General features: G+C 56.2%; 1 protein-coding gene and 1 pseudogene across 13 annotated transcripts in view; both read left to right on the top strand.

Annotated features, from left to right (window-relative positions):
- The window catches only part of SEPTIN9 (septin 9), a 218,731-nt gene extending 204,821 nt beyond the window's left edge, over positions 1-13,910 (top strand). For 9 of the 12 annotated variants that reach the window (XM_030827378.1, XM_030827380.1, XM_030827384.1 and 6 more), the window contains 8 exons: positions 975-1,103; positions 1,707-1,788; positions 2,195-2,332; positions 4,208-4,325; positions 6,139-6,234; positions 6,499-6,595; positions 10,622-10,673; positions 11,850-13,907. In XM_030827378.1, the coding sequence (XP_030683238.1) occupies positions 975-1,103; positions 1,707-1,788; positions 2,195-2,332; positions 4,208-4,325; positions 6,139-6,234; positions 6,499-6,595; positions 10,622-10,673; positions 11,850-11,985 (848 nt within the window). In that variant the 3' untranslated portion in view covers positions 11,986-13,907. Of the gene's footprint in view, positions 1-974; positions 1,104-1,706; positions 1,789-2,194; positions 2,333-4,207; positions 4,326-6,138; positions 6,235-6,498; positions 6,596-10,621; positions 10,674-11,849 lie in introns of all 12 variants that reach the window. The other 3 variants (XM_030827377.1, XM_030827379.1, XM_030827383.1) reach the window with 1 other exon arrangement.
- LOC115838267 lies at positions 12,227-12,941 on the top strand (annotated as a pseudogene). The gene has a single exon (XR_004033265.1). The product of XR_004033265.1 is annotated as an uncharacterized LOC115838267 (transcript).
- Positions 13,911-18,107: the final 4,197 nt, after the last annotated feature.

Below are 18,107 nucleotides of genomic sequence, written 5' to 3'. Positions count from 1 at the left end.
TGCACCTGGCCTAGGGTATTTTTTTTGGTTTGCTGCTAGCGTAGCCCAAGGCAGCTCTGTGCAGGGTAAAGCAATGGGGCTCTGAGTCTGGAGGGGAGTGTTGTGTGTGTGTGTGTGTGTTATATGTGAGTTGTTCGTGTGTGTTGTGAGAGTTGTGTGTGAGGTATGTGTGAGAGGTATGTTTGAGGTGAGTTGTGTGTGTGTTGTGAGCTGTGTGTATGAGAGGGGTATGTGAGTTGTGTGTGTTGTGTTGCATGTGAATGCTACTTCCTCATCCTCGTTTGTCTCAGTCACCTGTGGACTGACTGTCCGCACACACGGGCACTGTCCCTCGAGTGGCACCACCCTGCAGGCCAGCACCCCCTAGCACATGGCCCCACGGAGCCCATGGGACATGTGTGAGCCTGCCTGATGCTCACACCAGCTCCACGGGGGAAAGGACTGTTTATCCCATTTTGCAGATCAGGAAACTGAGGCACGGTGAGGTCAGGTGACTTGCCCAGGCCCTGGCCGATCAGGGAGGAGCAGTTCAAACACCTGGGCTTTGGTTCCAACCACCCTGGTGAGCTGCAGGAATCCCGGCCACCTGCTGCACCCTGGGCAGCCCGAGGCTCCTCCACCAGCCCCGCCTCTGTCCTGTCCAAAGTCTGAGCCACCAGGAGACCTCCTGTCCAGAAAGCATGAGGGGCACAAGAGATGCCGACTCTCCCAGGCCCGGCTCACCTCTCAGGAGAGGACTGTGGCCTGGGTTGTGCTGGCACCAGAGCCCGGCTGTGTGGGTTTACACAGTCACTGGACACCCGGCTCGAGGGCGAAGTCCTCGGGTGCTGCTTGGCAGGGGTATTGCCGGGACGTAGCCCAGGCACTGCTGAATCTCAGGCTGGAGAGCCTCGTGCCTGGGCGGGAGGGGTCCCATGTGCAGACCCTGCTGGCCTCCGGAGAGACCCCTGACCGGCCTCCCATCCTCTCCCCAGGGCAGAGCGGCTTGGGTAAATCCACCTTAATCAACACCCTCTTCAAATCCAAAATCAGCCGGAAGTCGGTGCAGCCCACCTCGGAGGAGCGTATCCCCAAGACCATCGAGATCAAGTCCATCACGCACGGTCAGTGGCCGGGGGTGGGCTGGGGATGTGGGACGCCCGTGCCTTCCTGGAGCACAGAGTGGGGGGTCAAGTCCATCACGCACAATCAGTGGCCAGGGGCGGGCTGGGGGTGCAGGACACCCCTGCCTTCCTGGAGCACAGAGTGGGGGGTCAAGTCCATCACGCACAGTCAGTGGCTGGGGATGGGCTGGGGATGTGGGATGCCCCTGCCGTCCTGGAGCACTGGTGCGGTGTGAGGGTGCCCGAGTCAGGCAATTCCCAGGTCCCCAAGACAGGGGACTCATTGTGCCCACCATCCCTGGCATGTTGAGCATGTTGGGGCTCCGGTCGTGAGGGGTCAGTGTGTCCCGGACCCCTGTGGGCCCTGTCACTCTGAGCTCCCCGCAGACAACTGAGTTTTCCACCGAAAGTCACAGGCAAGGGGCTCCCAGGGGAACCGTCATCGGCCTGTGCCCGAGTTGGCTGAGGAAGGCCATTAATTTCACAGCGTCTCTTTGGTTGTCATCGCTGCCTACCTGGGGTTGCCCCGGGGTCAGTCAGGTGTGGGGTGTCTGTGAGGGTCCTCCGTCTCCCCTCTGACTCTGCGTGCGTGGCTCTGTGCAGATATTGAGGAGAAAGGCGTCCGGATGAAGCTGACAGTGATTGACACACCAGGGTTCGGGGACCACATCAACAACGAGAACTGGTGAGGCCCCTCCAGGGGGAGGAGCACTAGCGGGGGCTTCAGGGTTCCCTGGACCCCACCCAGAGTCAGCCCTAGAGGCTTCCCAGCCCGCAGGGGTGCAGGGCCCACCTCCTGGGGCCTGACGTGCTGCTAAAGCCACACGTCTCAGGGGCCTGAAAATTCTGGACCAAAGCAGAATTACCTGGGGAATCTTGCTGTCCCCAACTCACCGCCTGAGGCCAGGCCGGGGAGGCTGGTTTGGGAGGCCGAGGGTAAGGCTGTGGCGTCTCTGCTCAGCAAGCCAGACCTCCCAGGATGTGCATTTCATTGGAAGATGGGGTGTTGGGCTCTGAGTCCTGGGAATGCGCAACCTGCTTGGGGGAGGGCATCCCATGTGCCCACTGACTCGTCCCCATCCCCCACGCAGCTGGCAGCCCATCATGAAGTTCATCAACGACCAGTATGAGAAATACCTGCAGGAAGAGGTCAACATCAACCGCAAGAAGCGTATCCCGGACACCCGCGTCCACTGCTGCCTCTACTTCATCCCCGCCACCGGCCACTCGTAGGTCCCTGTGGTGTCAGCATCCTCATGCCGGGTGCCCTGGGTTCCCTCTGTCCCCTGGGACTGCCAGACGGTGACGTCTGCCCTGCTGCTGGGCACAGAGGGGCTGAGTCAGGGGCCATGGCCGCCGGCTGTGAAGTTGGGGGTGTGCCATGTCTGCACCTCCAAAGCCTCACACTGACTGCTATGCAGTGTCCTGCCCAGCCCCCATCCTTCAGCTGCGTCTTGGAGAGCTGAGGGTCAGGCAGGCCCTGGGCTGTTCTGGAGCCTGGTGGTCTGTGTCCTGCCTTCTCAGGCCAGGCTCTGGCAGGTGGAGTGGGAGCCCCCAGCCAAGCACCCGTAGTGGTGACTGACCTTCTCGTCTGGGCCCTGCCTCATGGGACCCCTCAGAGGGTTTGGTGCATTCTTAGACGGGAAGCACAGAGATCAGTGCTGGCCCCTTCCCGGGCTGGATGGGGCTGCTGTTGGCCTTGGTGAGAGCCCTTTCCTCCCGCCGGCTCTGTCCGCACCTGACATTGCCCCTAGAGGTCAGCAAGGGCAGGAGGCTGCATGTGCCCTGGCAGGTGGACTCTTCGTGGCCTCACAGACCCTCTGTCTTCGGCTCCCTGTGCACCCCCTGCCAGACACCTGTGGCCCTCCCTGAGCCAGGGCTGGGAGGAGGTGGACCCGAGGCCAGCAGGAGCGGCTGGTGGAGGCAGCCGTGGGTGGCTTGTCGGGGTGGGTGGGTGGAGAAGGTCCTTCGCACCTGCTGGGCCAGATGCACTTCCCTGGGCAGAGGAAGCCCAGGGGTTTGGGGAAACCCATATTCTGTGGGCACCAGGTGCAGGAAGGAGCCTGGCTGGTGGGCAGTGAGCCTCAACCAGAGTCTGTGGGAAAACCCAAGCTGGAGTGTTCGAGCCCACCCTCTGGCATCACCCTCTGGCATCATCCTCTGTGGGCCAGCAGGAGTCAGGGGCAGGGGGCCAGCTCGGTGCCCACGGGCCTCTCCTGAGCTGAACATCTGCCTTCCCAGGCAGAATGGCTCATCTGGGGTCCTGTGGCAGCTGTGCCAGCTGCTCCACACTTTGCCTCAGCTGAGGCTGGTGGCAGGAGGCAGAAGCCTCTCCTGACGCCAGCTGGGCAAGCTGAGGGCGGGCGGGCAGTCTCTGGCACTTCTGCCACTCCCCAGCACTGGCTCTTTGGCTGGGACCCCAGCTGGGCATGTTGCCTGGTCCCGCCCAAGGCACCCAGTCCCATGGGGCAGGGGCGGGCCTTGGCCATCTCTGCTTAAACTTCTGCCCGGAGCCGGATTCTCCCCAGCCACGTATGTGACCGACTTATTCTCACTGTGGGAAAAGCTCTGCTCCAGAACTGGGGAAGATGGTGCCCCAGTTCCAGGGCCTGCCAGCCCCTGCCACCCACAGCTTTCCCCGCATCAGACCCCAGGCTCACTGGGGCCAAGCAGGCAAGAGGAGCAGACCGCCCGGTGCAGGGGAGCAGCCCGCCTGGTGCAGGGGCACCGCACGCTGGTGCTAGCTTCTGTTTCTCTTGCCTCTCCCCTCCCAGCCAAAGCCCCACGGCAAGACGGCTGCTGAGCCAACAGCAGCCCCTCTGTGTGGACACGTAGGGGTGTGGATGGGACCCCAGAACTCATGGACGAGGGTGCTTGGAGCTGGCCCTGGCCCGCCTGGCCTGTGCAGTGTGATGTCACCTGTGTCTGGGACACACCCTCGTCCTGCCTCTGCCCCACACTCACAGCGTGGCCGACTTGGCCCGGGGCCCCGTCCTTGCCAGCAGAGACCCCCGTGAGCCCCGAGCCAGCACCTGCTTGGAGGTGGGTGCCCCCCCACCGCCCCGCTCCCCCAGATGAGCCTCACGCACATCCTTCTGCTCCAGCCTCAGGCCCCTGGACATCGAGTTTATGAAACGCCTGAGCAAGGTGGTCAACATCGTCCCTGTCATCGCCAAGGCTGACACACTCACCCTGGAGGAGAGGGTCCACTTCAAACAGCGGGTAGGGTTCATCTCCACTTGCCCCAGCCCTTCTGGGCAACCTGGAGACGCTGCAGGCCTGGCAGGGGCCACCCAGTCTAAAGGAGTCACACAGTCAGGGAGACCGAACGCTGGTCACTCTTCCCAGCGGGTGGCTGGCCTGGTGGTCCCTGGCCCAGGTGGCTGCTGGGGGCCGTCCCTGAGATGGCCTCTCCACCTCCCCCATATCTCAAAAGCAGCTTTGTGGGAGGGAGGGCCAATTCTCCAGCAGAGTCTCTGAGGGGGGTTTTGGAGAAGACCTGGACCAGGTGGATGGTGAATCGCTCTTCCAGAGAGTGAGGCTGAGGAGGGGCCGTGAGACATGGCCCAGCTTGTTTTATGCCCTTTTTTTTTTTTTTTTTTTTTTTTTTTTGAGAAAGGGTCTGGCTCGGTTGCCAAGGTTGCAATGATGTAGTGGCGCCATCATGGCTCACTGCAGCCTCCACCTCCCAGGCTCAGTCCCTGAGTAGCTGGAATTACAGATGCACACCACCACGCCTGGCTAATTTTTGTATTTTTAGTAGAGACTAGGTTTTGCCATGTTGCCCAGGCTGGACTCTAACTCTTGGGCTCAAGGGATCGTCCTGCCTCAGCCTCCCAAAGTGCTGGGATTACAGGCATGAGCCACCTCACCCAGCCCTGCCTGGTTTTTATTAGATGGAAGAGAAGTTGGGCCAGGCACGGTGGCTCACGCCTGTAATCCCAGCACTTTGGGAGGCCCAGGCGGGCAGATCACTTGAGGTGAGGAGTTTGAGACCAGCCTGGCCAACATGGTGAAACCCCGTCTCTACTAAAAATACAAAAATATTAGCCGGGCATGGTGGCGGGCGCCTGTAATCCCAGCTACTTGGGGGAGGCCGAGGCAGGAGAATCACTTGAACCCGAGAGGCGGAGGCTTTAGTGGGCCGAGATTGCGCCACTGCACTCCAGCCTGGGCAACAGAGTGAGACTCCATCTCAAAAATAAAATAAATGTTGCAAGAGGGATGGTCTCTGCTGCCGCCTTCTCCGCCACTGTCCAAGGCCCCTGCTGTGGGATGGGGAGGGGCATCCAAGCAAGAGGGCAGCCCTGGGCTCTTCCTCCTGACAGGGCAGCGCATCAGAGCCACATGGGGAGCGTTTCAAAATGAAACCGAGGTGCCTGGGCTCCGGCACCGCATCTGCCTCGGTGGGTGCGGGTGGGGCCTGTAACCTACTCCGTCCTGGGGCCGGGCGGCAGGAACCTTCCCAGCACATGCAGGGGAAGACAGTCCACACAAAGTGGGCATGTCTGCTGGAGGCTCCACGTGGGCTGTGGGCTGTGGTCTGTGCCTGGGCAGGCGAGCGGCCATTCACTGGGATGTTTCTGTTGCACGTACCCCTGTCGGGCTGCTGGCAGGGAGCTGAGAGGTTACTGCAGATGGGGGCTGACTGGGCTGCAGGAGGGGCCCTTGCTGGAATTGGGGGCTGTGACGAGGGTTTTTTAGGAAGTTTCAGGAGGGGAGGTCTCGGTAACCCTGAGTACTTTCTTGGGGGTGTGATGAGCAGGAGAAGAGAGGTGGGAGGTGCTCAGGACGATGACTGAAAGCCCCTGGGGAGCTGCAGCATCGCTCAGGACAGCAGGTGCACCTGCAGCTGCCCCTCTTCCCCCCAGGAGGCACAAGAGTTGGAGGTGATTGGGGTCACAGCCCCCGAGAGCCTGCCCTTGAACCCAAGCCTGGGGCAGCTCACAGTGTGGAGGTCATGTGGTGGCAAAGACCGGCGGGCGGGCAGAGCTTGCCACAGGGCTGTGCCCATCTCTCTCCCTCCTTATCCCAGATCACCGCGGACCTGCTGTCCAACGGCATCGACGTGTACCCCCAGAAGGAGTTTGACGAGGACTCGGAGGACCGGCTGGTGAACGAGAAGTTCCGGGTGAGTGGATCCACCAGGATGTTGTTCCCAGGGGACCCCCAGTTCCTGCTGAAGGGTGGAGTGGGGGTTTGGGGGACCTTAAGCCATGAGATTATATTCTTGGGGCCAGAGGGTGCTGAGCCCAGGTGTCTGTACCCAGTGCTGTCAGGTTGAGGCTCTCGTTTTTTGGGGGACCCCAGGCTCAGGGCAGCTCCTCCCAGGGGCCCAGGGGAGGGAATCACCTTCCCGCACATGTGTAACCAATGCTGTCTGCCCGTTCCCCAGGAGATGATCCCGTTTGCTGTGGTGGGCAGTGACCACGAGTACCAGGTCAACGGCAAGAGGATCCTTGGGAGGAAGACCAAGTGGGGCACCATCGAAGGTACTCGCTGCAGGCGCCGGGGCTCCAGACAGATGGGAAGACAGTCTCTTCTGCTGACCCAGAGCCTGTGGGCCACGCCTGAGCCAGGGACTTCTGGAACCTCATCCACTGCCTTGCCCCACCCGGAGGGAGGGGTGTCCTCTTGGGAAAGTGAGAGGGCAAGTGGCCTGTGCAGGTGCCTCCACCCCAGACCTCCCCCCGGGCAGGGAAAGATTCAGGGAGACAGGAGCTGGGATGGGGGCCGCCAAGTTCTGGGTCCTGGTGCAGGCTCTTTCATAGGCACCTGTGTGGCTCTGGACAAAACGCCCACCCTCTCTGGGCCTAGAAAAAGGGTGGGGCTGTAGCTCTGTGAGCCAGATGGATCCTCACACCTTAGTCTCTTGTGGCTGTTGTAACCAATTAGCACAAACGAGGGGGCTTAAAACAACACAAATGTAGTTTCACAGTTCCAGAGGCCAGAGGTCCGAAATCAGGGGCTGTTTCCTTCTGAGGCCCAGCCTGTTCCATGCCTTCTTCTTCTGGTGGCGCCTGGCAATCCTGGTTGTCTTGTAAAGGCATCACATGCTCTAATCTCTGCCCCATTGTCACAGGGCCTTCTTCCCTGTGTCTCTGTCCTGTCCCTCCTCCTTTTTTTTTTTTTTGAGACGGAGTCCCACTCTGTCGCCCAGGCTGGAGTGCAGTGGTGCCATCTCAGCTCACTGCAACCTCTGCCTCCTGGGTTCAAGTGCTTCTCCTGCCTCAGCCTCTTGAGTATCTGGGATTACAGGCACGTACCACCCACTTAATTTTTTGTCTTTTTAGTAGAGACAGGGTTTCGCCATGTTGGCCAGGCTGGTCTTGAACTCCTGACTTCGGGTGATCTGCCCACCTTGGCCTCCCAAAGTGCTGGGATTACAGGCGTGAGCCACCAAGCCCGCCCTCTTTCCTTATTGTCATAAGGATGCCTGTCTTTGGACCTAGGGCCTACCCTAAGTGGATGATCCCATCTGGAGATCCTTAATGAATCTTTTAAAGAAAGACGCTTTCCAAGTAAGGTCACAGTCATGGGTCCAATGCCTGGACCTTGACCATGTCTTTGAATGGATGGGAGCCCCTGGGGGGCCACAGTTCAACCCACTCCTGGCAGTGACATCCCAGGAGGGATGGGCCCCAACGTTTCCTTCCCCTTCCTCTCTCATTAGAATGGACGAGGGGAAGGTGCAGAGGGAAATGGAGCAGGAAAAGCCACTTTGCTGTGGGAGAGCACTTGGCTGAAAGGCCCAGTACAGCAGGAAGCACAAGGCTCTTCATTTTCCAGGGCCTCAGTTTTCATCATCCACAAAGTGGGTGCAGTGTGCCAAGATTTTAGTGAGTTGAGAGACTGTCCCAAAGACCACGAGAGCTTTTTGGGAAGCTGTTGCTCTAAGAAAATGGTCATAATGACAATTACCACGAGGCATCAAACGCTCCTGTGCCGCTGGCTTGACATGGGTTATCTCATTTCATGTCCGAAGCTCCCCGCACCCACCCTCCTTGCAGAGTTGAAGAGGTGCTGTGAGCAGAAAACCTGCCAAGGGACCCAGAACGGGAGGCGGCTCTAGAAGCTACAGCTCCAGTCCTGCACCAGACTCCCTCGAGATGGGAGTTCATGCCTGGAGGAGGGTGTGGAGAGGCACGCGGCCCTTTCCCCTGTCTGCCCTCCTCCCCTACCACTGCCCCCGCCGGGCCCACCCTGCGGGAGCTGCCCAGCTGGGTGCAGCTTGGGTGTTTTCCAGTATCCGCCTGTGGTGTCAGGTTGCCTTGCCTCCCCTTGGCCCCTCTGCCTGCGGTTCCTCTCTTCCTCTCTGCCCAAAGAATTCTTGCTGTTTAGGAACCTTTTTATGAAAGGCAGGTTTAGGAGAGTTAGGGGTGGAAGGACCTGGGATGGGCCGGCGGCTTTGCTATGGGCGTGCCTCTGCTGCACCCTGGTGGCCAACTTGAGTACTGCAGGTGGCCGGTGACAGAAACTGTCAGGAAATGCACAAGAGAGGTCCCTGCACCTCTCTGACCTGTGCGTTGTTGAGCACCACGGGCTCCAGCTGAGGAAGAGCCTGGAACCTGTCAGGACAGTTGTGAGGTGGTGGGGCCCACATTCCAGCAGTCTTACATGAGGACCCTGGAAACGTGCCTTCAACACTGATAGGTTTTTATATCAGGGGCCCCATGAGTTCATAGCTGACCTGACACCAGGGCTAGTAAGGGCTGTGCTGTCCCACTTGGTGAACAGCATCTTGAGGTACCCTTCCCATCCTTAGAAACCACTCCAAGTATCATGAATAGAAATGTGGGGTGTAATTGATCTCACCATGAACTCATTTAATCCTTATGTCCCTGGGAGGCGGGTGACATTATCCCCATTTTATGGATGAGGAAACTGAGGGAATGAGAGTAACTTGCCTGAGCCAGGGAGCAGCGATCACACTCTCCATCCTGAGAGCCCCATTCTTCCTGCCGGCTCTCGCTGCCTGTCAGTGTTAGATGAGAGTGCTGCTGGTCAGTCTGCAGGAGGTTCTAGTGTGGACACCGCCCTACACAGGGCCATGGCAGGAGGGCCTAGGTAAAGGCAACCGGCGTAGCACTGACAGCACTTGAGGGCTGGGCAAGGCGGAGGCAAGGTGGAGGCCCTGGCCCTGCCTACTGGCCTACCAAGTAAAAACCAGACATTTTTAACTTGGGGAAAAGCCATGTGGCTCGGCGATAGGGCGGCCTGGAGCCAGCTGTGTGGGTTCTGAATCCCACTCCAGCCTTATGAACTGTGGAGCTCAGACAGACACAGTTCTTGCGTTCTCTATGCCTTTTTTTTTTTTTTTTTTTGAGACGAAGTTTTGCTCTTTTGCCCAGGCTGGAGTGCCGTGGCGTGATCTTGGCTCACCACAACCTCCACCTCCTGGGTTCCAGTGATTCTCCTGCCTCAGCCTCCTGAGTAGCTGGGATTACAGGCACGTGCTACCAGGCCCGGCTGATTTTTGTATTTTTAGCAGAGACGAGGTTTCATCATGTGGGCCAGGCTGGTCTCGAACTCCTGACCTCGTGAGCCATGGTGCCCAGCCTCTACTCCCCATTTTCGTAAGATAATGGGAATAAAAGAATCACAAGACACACTCGCAGGTGTGTGAAGATGAAATTCATCACATGGGAGGGCACCGGGTGTCTTTGCCTTCCCTGCCCGGCTCCCCACCTCCAGTGATGCCTTTCACTGCCCCCCTTGTTAAAAGGCCTTCTGTTATATAACAGTTATACGTGCCAGGCACCATGCGTTCATATAGGAGTTATGAAGCACAGCAATAAAATGACCACTCTGAGATGGCCACCAACTCGAGCCCGAGGGCACTTGTGGGTGCCTGTGGCCTCCTGCCCAGTCTCCCTGAGAAGTGGCCACTGTCCCGAGCTTGGGCTTGTGTGTGTTGTGTGAAGTGCACGTGTCCCTGATCAATGTTTAGCTTTGCTGATTCTTGAGCTTGTGAATGGTCGTCCACAGTATGTAGTCCCTGTGTGTGTCCCTGTGTGTGTGTGCTCTGAGCACACGCGAGGTGGATGGGGCTGTGGGGGTAACACCCTGTGGGCCACAGATTTTCTTTAAAATCCCAGCTCCGATGCCTGCCTCATCCCATTCCCAGCAGCCCAGCCCCCTGCCTATCTTCAGGCCTCTGCTGGGACATCCTGCTCTCCCTGGTCACCCCAGTGGTGCGGGGGCCCACTGCCCTGGCTTCTCCACTGTGGCTTCCTTCCATGCTTCTATTGGCCTGGTCACTGTGCCATCTCCCATTAACCAGGAACTTTCTGGAGAGCAGGAGCTGGTACTGGTCACCCCAGTATCCCCCAGACTGAGAGCAGTGCCAGGTGTCCTATACTCAGCTGCAGAGCAGGTGGTTTCTCTGCCCTCCTGCCCATGGGGCTGCCCTCAGACTCTGCTTTTGGCACCAGCATTGCTGGGCAGGGGGAGAGAGGTGGGGTCTGGGCAGAGCTTCTCCACCGGGACATTCAAGCCCCTCCTGTCTCCTCTCCTAGTTGAAAACACCACACACTGTGAGTTTGCCTACCTGCGGGACCTTCTCATCAGGTGAGAGACAGGGTGCTTGGGTGGGGCTGACGGCTTCACCCCTAAGAGGGCCCTACAGCAGGTGGGGGCAGTGGGTGTGGGGCCGAAGCCCTGGGCAGAGTGGGCGCACCTGCCACCGGCCTGCCCTGCCCTCGGGAAGATCCTGGAAGCCCATCTTCTAAAAAGCAAGCCCACTGGGAAGTGAAGCGAGCAGTGAAGATCCTTTTTAACCCCTGCGAAGTTGGCTGGATGGGAAGGCTGAGCTTTGATCCACCGTGGCCTGGCCTGTTAGAGCTGCCTGGTGGCCACTGAGGGCCCAGTGAGGCCTCATGTGCAGGCCCTGCCGGCAGCGTGGGGTGTCTCCAGCTCCGACCCCAGTGGCCTCTGACCCCTACCCCTTTCACCTGGCTGAGGCTTCTCCTTGTTTCCCTTGAGTCCAGGCAAGGACGGGAAGCCCGTTGGAGAGGGTGCCGGGTGGGTGGTCCCTGGAGTGTGGGCCCTGGCCTGGGCAGGTGAACGGGGTGGGGGGGCTCCTTCCAGGGTGCCAGGGGCTCTTAGGTTCTTCCTCAGCAACCAGGTGGCATGGATGATGGGAATGTTATCAACAGGAGGGGCCTCCAGGTTGGCGGGGGCAGGGGTGGGGGGATTCTGGGAGCTGTTCTGCATCATGGGGAGACTGGGCTTTCCAACCTCCCTCCAGATTATTCCTCCTGAGCTGCAGAGGAATGAAAATCTGAGCCCAGGACTTTTTTTTTCCTGGGGACAAGGGCAACCCAGCCCTTTGCCCCAGGCCACCTGCCTGCCACAGGCCATAGTCCTGGAGGCCGGTGGTCACCCACTGCCTCCACCCTGCCAGCACCCTGGACACCGGCCTGGAGCAAGAATGCTCCAGCCCTGTCCCTCTGAGTCTGTGCACTGTCCCTGGGCCCTGGACCAGCCATAGGGTGGACCCAGAGGGAGACATACGCACTGGAATATGTGTGTTCTGACTGAGTCTGGGCTTACCGGGGCACTGACCCTTCCCCCCAAAATGTGTACCAGATCTGCTCAAACATGGCAGGCCTGGGGCACCCCATGGGGAGCCAAGCAGTCAGGATGGGGAGTGGGGGTGGGGGCCGGCGGGCCTGAGTCCCAGGCAGACTGAGCAGGGCCCCTGCCCCCTGCCCCCACCTCACTGCCCCGCCCCTCCGCCCCCAGGACGCACATGCAGAACATCAAGGACATCACCAGCAGCATCCACTTCGAGGCCTACCGCGTGAAGCGCCTCAACGAGGGCAGCAGCGCCATGGCCAACGGCGTGGAGGAGAAGGAGCCAGAAGCCCCGGAGATGTAGACGCTGCCCTGCCCACCCCTGGGATCCTGCCCCCAAGTCTTTTCCGTCCCTCCCAGGCCCTCCCACTGCCCCATTTTATATGATTTTCTCCATTTGTCATCGTTCCCCATCCCTTCCACATGCTGCCAGGAAACAAGGGAAGGGGCCTCCCTCTGAGTGAGTCAGTGATGAGCCCGCAGCCTCCCCCAGGTTGGGGGGAGGCTGTGCTGGAGCCAGAAGCAGGGGTGAGAGCACCCACTGAATTGACGTGACCCTCCGTCCCCAGGCCTGGCTCCCCGAGGGCTCAGAAGAGCGGCTTCGGTGTGCAGATCATCCGTCCGCGTGGGGTTCTCAGTGCCGGAGGCCTTGGGGTGGGGGCCAGGCCGCGCACATGCAGAGGGTCCCAGTGGGCTGCACGCTCCCCTCCATCCCCATCGGCCCTGTCCCCTGGAGTGTGTCAGAGCCCAGGGGAGAATGGAGCCCACCAGGGACACCTGGACCCCCTGCCCGCCACATGGCGTGGCCATCACTCAGCCCCCACCCCTGCCCTGTTACTAAGGGTAGAAAATTACAGGGTCCCCTGCCACCGACTGCCCAGCCACTCCAAGCCCCCTGGCAGCTGCCCCTCTTGGAGCAGAAAGTGCCTTTATCTTAGCCATCCGCAGGCTGCTCGGCCATTTGCGGGGACAGGCTGGAATGAGGGAGGCGTCTTCATCTCCCTGCCATCCCCCTCTCATGCCACCCCCCTCCCACCGGGCTGCAGGTGCTGCTGATGCGCTGGGATCTGATTGAGGATAAAAAAGGAGAGATGACCCCCACCCCCTCATCCCCCAGTTTTGAAAAGGTCCAAGCAAGTGAGTCTGGTGGAGGAGCTGAGGGAGGGAGCCATGGAAGGTGCCAGAAGGAAGGCTGGGGGGGGGGCACGTGTGGGTCGTGGCTTGGGCTGGTCAGAGTGGCCTGAGCTGCCCGGCGCCTGCCCCACCCAAGTGACCAGGGAAATGTGTGTGTGTCCATGTGTATGCGTGTCCGTCTGTCTGTCTAGTGTCTGGGTTTGGCCCAAGACTGGGCTGTGGTTACATTAATGCCCAGCCACCCACCCCCACCACTCACCCCTCCTGGCCCAGGCCTTACTGACTCTGCGACCTGGGGAGGGGGGAGGCCAGGCGAACCTGACTCTGTTGTCCTATCCCTGCCTGGACCCCTCCCCTCAGAGCCCATGGTAACGAACCCCTAGAAAGGAGAGACCGGGCGTCAGGGGTGCACAGTCCACAGTGAGCTGAAGAGTGAGGTTTCATGGCAGCACGGCCCAGCCCCTCACCCTCTGTCCGCATGAGGGGACCTGTGGGGGCTGTCTTTGCAGGGCACAGATGACCAAAGTCCCTTCCTGCTTCTTGTTCTCTGTCTTGCTCCTGGGGAGAAAGAGGGGCCTGATGAGAATCCACACAGGTGCACACATCACCGGGTGCATCTGCAGGCACCGGGCTAGCTGCTTGCAGCCAGGAGAAGGTCAGCGAGAGGGAGTGTGTGTGTGCATGGAAGTTGGGGCACTGGGCGTCTGACTCCCTCCCCACCCAAGAGAGGAAGGACCCCTCACCATCCCCATTGGCGAGACAGTTTACTTTGCCAACTTGCCATGTTTTTGCCAAAACCAAGATTTTGAAGGAAATGAGTGGCCAGCGCCAGGGCCCAGGCCATGTGGCCGGCCCAACCTCAATGTCACTTGGTGGCAGGGTGGGGTGGGGGGTGGGCAGCAGCATCCCAGCCTTGAGATGCTTCACTTTCCTTCTCTGTAACCAGACTTCGAAAAATCGTTCGTTTCATCAGGCTCTGTTCCTCAATGGCCTTTTGCTATGTGCCTCCCGAGAAATTTGTCTCTTTTTGTATAAATGACAAAGTGTTGAAAATGTATTTCCTGAAATAAATGTTTCAAATGCAGAAACCCAGAAGGCTCCTGAGAATGTTTTTTCTGCCCCTGAAGTGCAGTTCTTTGGGCCTCGGGACAGGTTGGGATTAGCTGCAGGTGGGCAAGAAGCGTGGGCAAGAAAAGGTAGGCCGGGCGTGGTGGCTCACGCCTATAATCCCAGCACTTTGGGAGACTGAGGCAGGTGGATCACAAGGTGAGGAGTTTGAGAGCAACCTGGCCAATATTGCGAAACCCCGTTTCTACTAAATATACAAAAATTAGCTGGGCATGGTGGTGTGCAGCTGTAGTCCCAGCTACCTGGGAGGCTGAGGCAGAAGAATTGCTTGAACCCCAGAGGTAGAGGTTGCAGTGAGCCAAGAATAGGCCACTGCACTCCAGCCTGGGCGACAGAGCAAGATGCCGTCTCAAAAAAAAAAAAAAAGAAAGAAAAGGTAAGGCCAGGTTGGAACTGCACATTCAGCTCGGCAGATCTGGCAACAAAAATGCTTATAAGGCATCTGAAACTGTATTCTTATTTTGGGGTAATTTCTCACTGCCAAACCCACCTGTATTTACTTCTACTATCCCTTATCTATATTATCTGTACTACTCTATCTATAATATCTCCTACCTGTTTTAATTCATTTGCCAACTCCACTTAGCATGAAGACCACACGCATCATACATGGCTGTAGATAAGGAACGTGAAATGCAAAAATTAACTGAGGCAATATTTCATAGATTCATCATGGCGTGAACTGAAAGCTGACATGGGTCAGTGGAAAAAATACACGAGCTACAGTCAGATCTGGATTAAAATCCTATCTCTGCTAATTACTACTAAAAATTTTTTTAAGTTATTAATTTTGAGATATCATACATCAAAGTACATAAATGACACCGTTTAAGGGCTAAAGAAAGCAGCCCGTGTAGATAAAGAAACAGAACACTGCCAGGGCCCTCACACTTACTTTTGAAATTAAGTATTTTCCAGTACTCTCGGAGTAACTAGTAAAATGAGAGTCCTGAGCTCAGATCCTGAAATGTATTGCTCAATGGGTCTTCAAAGCATCCTCTAGCCTGTTAAGGATGAGAACTCTACAAATGTACACAATGATCTCCACTCCTCCCCTCATCCCATCTCCGAGCCTGCATTCCAGGGGACAGGCATCCCATAGATACTGTACCCTCCTTCCCCTTGGACACACACAGGCAACTCCACCCACAACCCCTCTTTCCCAAATGAGTTACATACAATCAAACCTGAGAGATGATCTGGTCCAGAGCTGAAGCCGCTGGTGTCTGAGTCAGAGGGGCTGCTAGATCGAGAGTCCAGGATGGGCCGGGTGTCCAGGCGTGATCCTCTGACTGAGGGTGCTGGAAACTTGCCCACTAAGTCAGACCCAAGGGGATCCAGAGGCAGGAAGCTCACGGGGGGGGGTTTTCCTAGGACATTTCCCAGTGGGTTATGGAGCACGCTCAGTACTAGGAGGACAAAAAAGGAAACCTCATGACCTTTTAGTTTTCTTTGCAGCCAACAGCCTTTCTTCTCCTACAGCCACCCAACAAGAGATACCAAAGGCAAGACCACTAAAAGCATGCCAGCAAAACGCAATGTAATGAACAGATACATATCCAGCTCTGAGACCTGGCCACAAGGGCCCTGTTAGAGGAAGTAACAGGCTGACTGAAGACCAGAGTTCCTGCTGTTACAGTAGCAGCAAAACTGCTGGGTTCTGCCACCCAGGCTTAAAAGGTCAATGCCAGCACTTGGGAAACTGTCACTGGGGACCCTGGTCACAGCTGCTATTAATGCCTGGATACACCTACAGCACAGTTAGAAATCCCAAACCATACTTCATCTTTACTGCCTGACAATTTGTTTATTAGAAGAATTCCCACCTTTCTAATGCTATAATAAAGAATTTCAGGCCACACCCCAGAAATCTGGTATAGCATAAGCATACCACCTCGTGAGAGGTTCACTTATGCAAACTTCTAGCATATACAGATTCTCTTCAACGTACCCCTGAACTTGAAATGTTTAGGATGGAAGCAGAATGACATGGTCAAGCGAATTCTTTGATTTAAGACAAACTTGGGATGCAACCCTGTGTCTGACACCTCTTGTATACGTCTGTGAGCTCTGGGAAGCTCACTTAGCTTCTCTGACCCTCTATTTTCTCACTGGCATCTAGGGTGGAGTGTCAGCTATTTCATAACATTGTCAGGACAGCTCAATAATTAGATACCAGATGGAAAGAGCTCAGCACAGTAGCACCCAGCACACAATAAATATTTAAATATGAAACATAAAAAGAGCAACATTTTCCACACTTGGCCTTGGGGAACCTCAGCAAAGCACACCCTCTATCTATGAGGATAAGGAATAAGAGGGCTTTGCCGTGGAGCGACGGGTGTGCTACATCTAGGAAAGAAGCCTTAATTTGAAGTCTTTTTTTTTTCATCTGAAGAATGAGAACATTCACCTCAAAATGGCTGAGGTAAAACCAAAATAACATGTGTAAGTGTTCAATAACTGGCTGTGACTGGCCCCACTTCAGCCCTGACTAGCAATGAAATGAAACACGGGTCACCCAGAGCTGGTTTCCTCCCAGGCCTCTAAGTCAGTTTGAATGCTTGTCTGGAGCTGGAGTCCCAAGAAGCAGGAATAAACCTCTCAAGACTGAAATCAAAATCAATGCGTGCTTTCAGGGTACCAGACACACATGCCATCGATGGAACATATACACAAGATCCCAAACATCTGTTAATATGGGACCAGACCAGCCCACTCTCCTTTAGGTATATGACCTCCCCTTTTGGATAAGACATGGTAGGTGTATCCTTAACATTTAACACAGGGGAAACTGTAGATATATCTATTTATCTAGTTATTATTTTGTAGTAGAAATAGCTTTAATTTTTAAAGAGACTGTCATAATACTGTTTTCCAAGTAGATGGAACTATACCATTGTACATTCCCACCAGCAGTGATGAGAGTTTCAGTCCCTCTACAACCTGGCCAACGCCTGGTTTGGTCGATCTTTTATATCTAGCCAGTCTAATATGTATGTATGTTGTGGGATATGGGTGGGGTGGAGCCACATCACATCCAGCAAGGAGTTAGTTTAGCATTTTGTTTTTCAAAGAAACATTCCTAACTTTGAAGTTGCCTTTCGAAGCAGTTTTCAAAGCTCTAACATTTAACTGTATGCTAGAACTAAGTGTCTCAAAATGCTTGGATTGATAACCATCAGAAATAATCCTTGACGAACTTCTCAAACAATCCTTTGGTCGGGTGTGGTGCTTCACGCCTGTAATCCCAGCACTTTGGAAGGTTGAGGCAGGTAGATCACCTGAGGTCAGGAGTTTGAAACCAGCCTGCCTAACATGGCGAAACCCCATCTATACTGAAAATACAAAAATTAGCCAGGCGTGGAAGTGCACGCCTGTAATCCCAGCTACTTGGGAAGCTGAGGCACAAGAATTGCTTGAACCCAGGAGGCAGAGCTTGCAGTGGGCCGAGATTGCGCCACTACACTCCAGCCTGGGTGACAGAGCAAGACTCTGTCTAAAAAAAAAAAAAAAAGTTCCTTGACAAACTCCTGCCTGAAAGAAATCCAAAATCAAAGCCTGTAGAGTCCATGCCCTGAGAAGGCAGAATATGTGAAGATTTTATTCAAGGTTCCACCCTAATGCTGCAAAGCCTGGCAAAGAGGCTCTGTGAAAAATCAACAGATCACATGCATTGGTCTTAAAAGTGGTACCAATGCCCTGGAAGGCCTCATCCTTTTCCATATTTCACAAAAACAAGTTAGGGTGATGAACAGTGAGGTAACAATTCAAATCACAAAGAACCCTGACGACTAGGTTAAATAGTCTTTATTTTATCTTGTCATCTTTTTTTTTTAGACAGGGCCTAGTTCTGTTGCCCAGGCTGGCGTGCAGTGGCTCACTTCAACCTCGATCTTCCTGGGCTCAGGTGATCTTCCCACCTCAGCCTCTAGAACAGCTGGGACTACAGGCATGTGGTATCTACCACATCTGGCTGATTTAAAAAATTTTTTAGTAGAGGTAGCGTCTCACTGTGTTGCCCAGGCTGGTCTCAAACTCATGAACTCAAGCAATCCTCTTACCTCAGCCTCACAAAGTCCTAGGATTCCAGGCATGAGCCACTGCACCCAGCTTGATTTTATCTTAAGGGTAACTGAGAGACATGGAAAAGGGGATCTGCAG

The sequence above is a fragment of the Nomascus leucogenys genome, chromosome 14, assembly GCF_006542625.1.
Source record: "Nomascus leucogenys isolate Asia chromosome 14, Asia_NLE_v1, whole genome shotgun sequence".
Taxonomy (NCBI): Eukaryota; Metazoa; Chordata; class Mammalia; order Primates; family Hylobatidae; genus Nomascus; species Nomascus leucogenys.
This window is presented reverse-complemented; position numbering and strand designations above follow the sequence as displayed.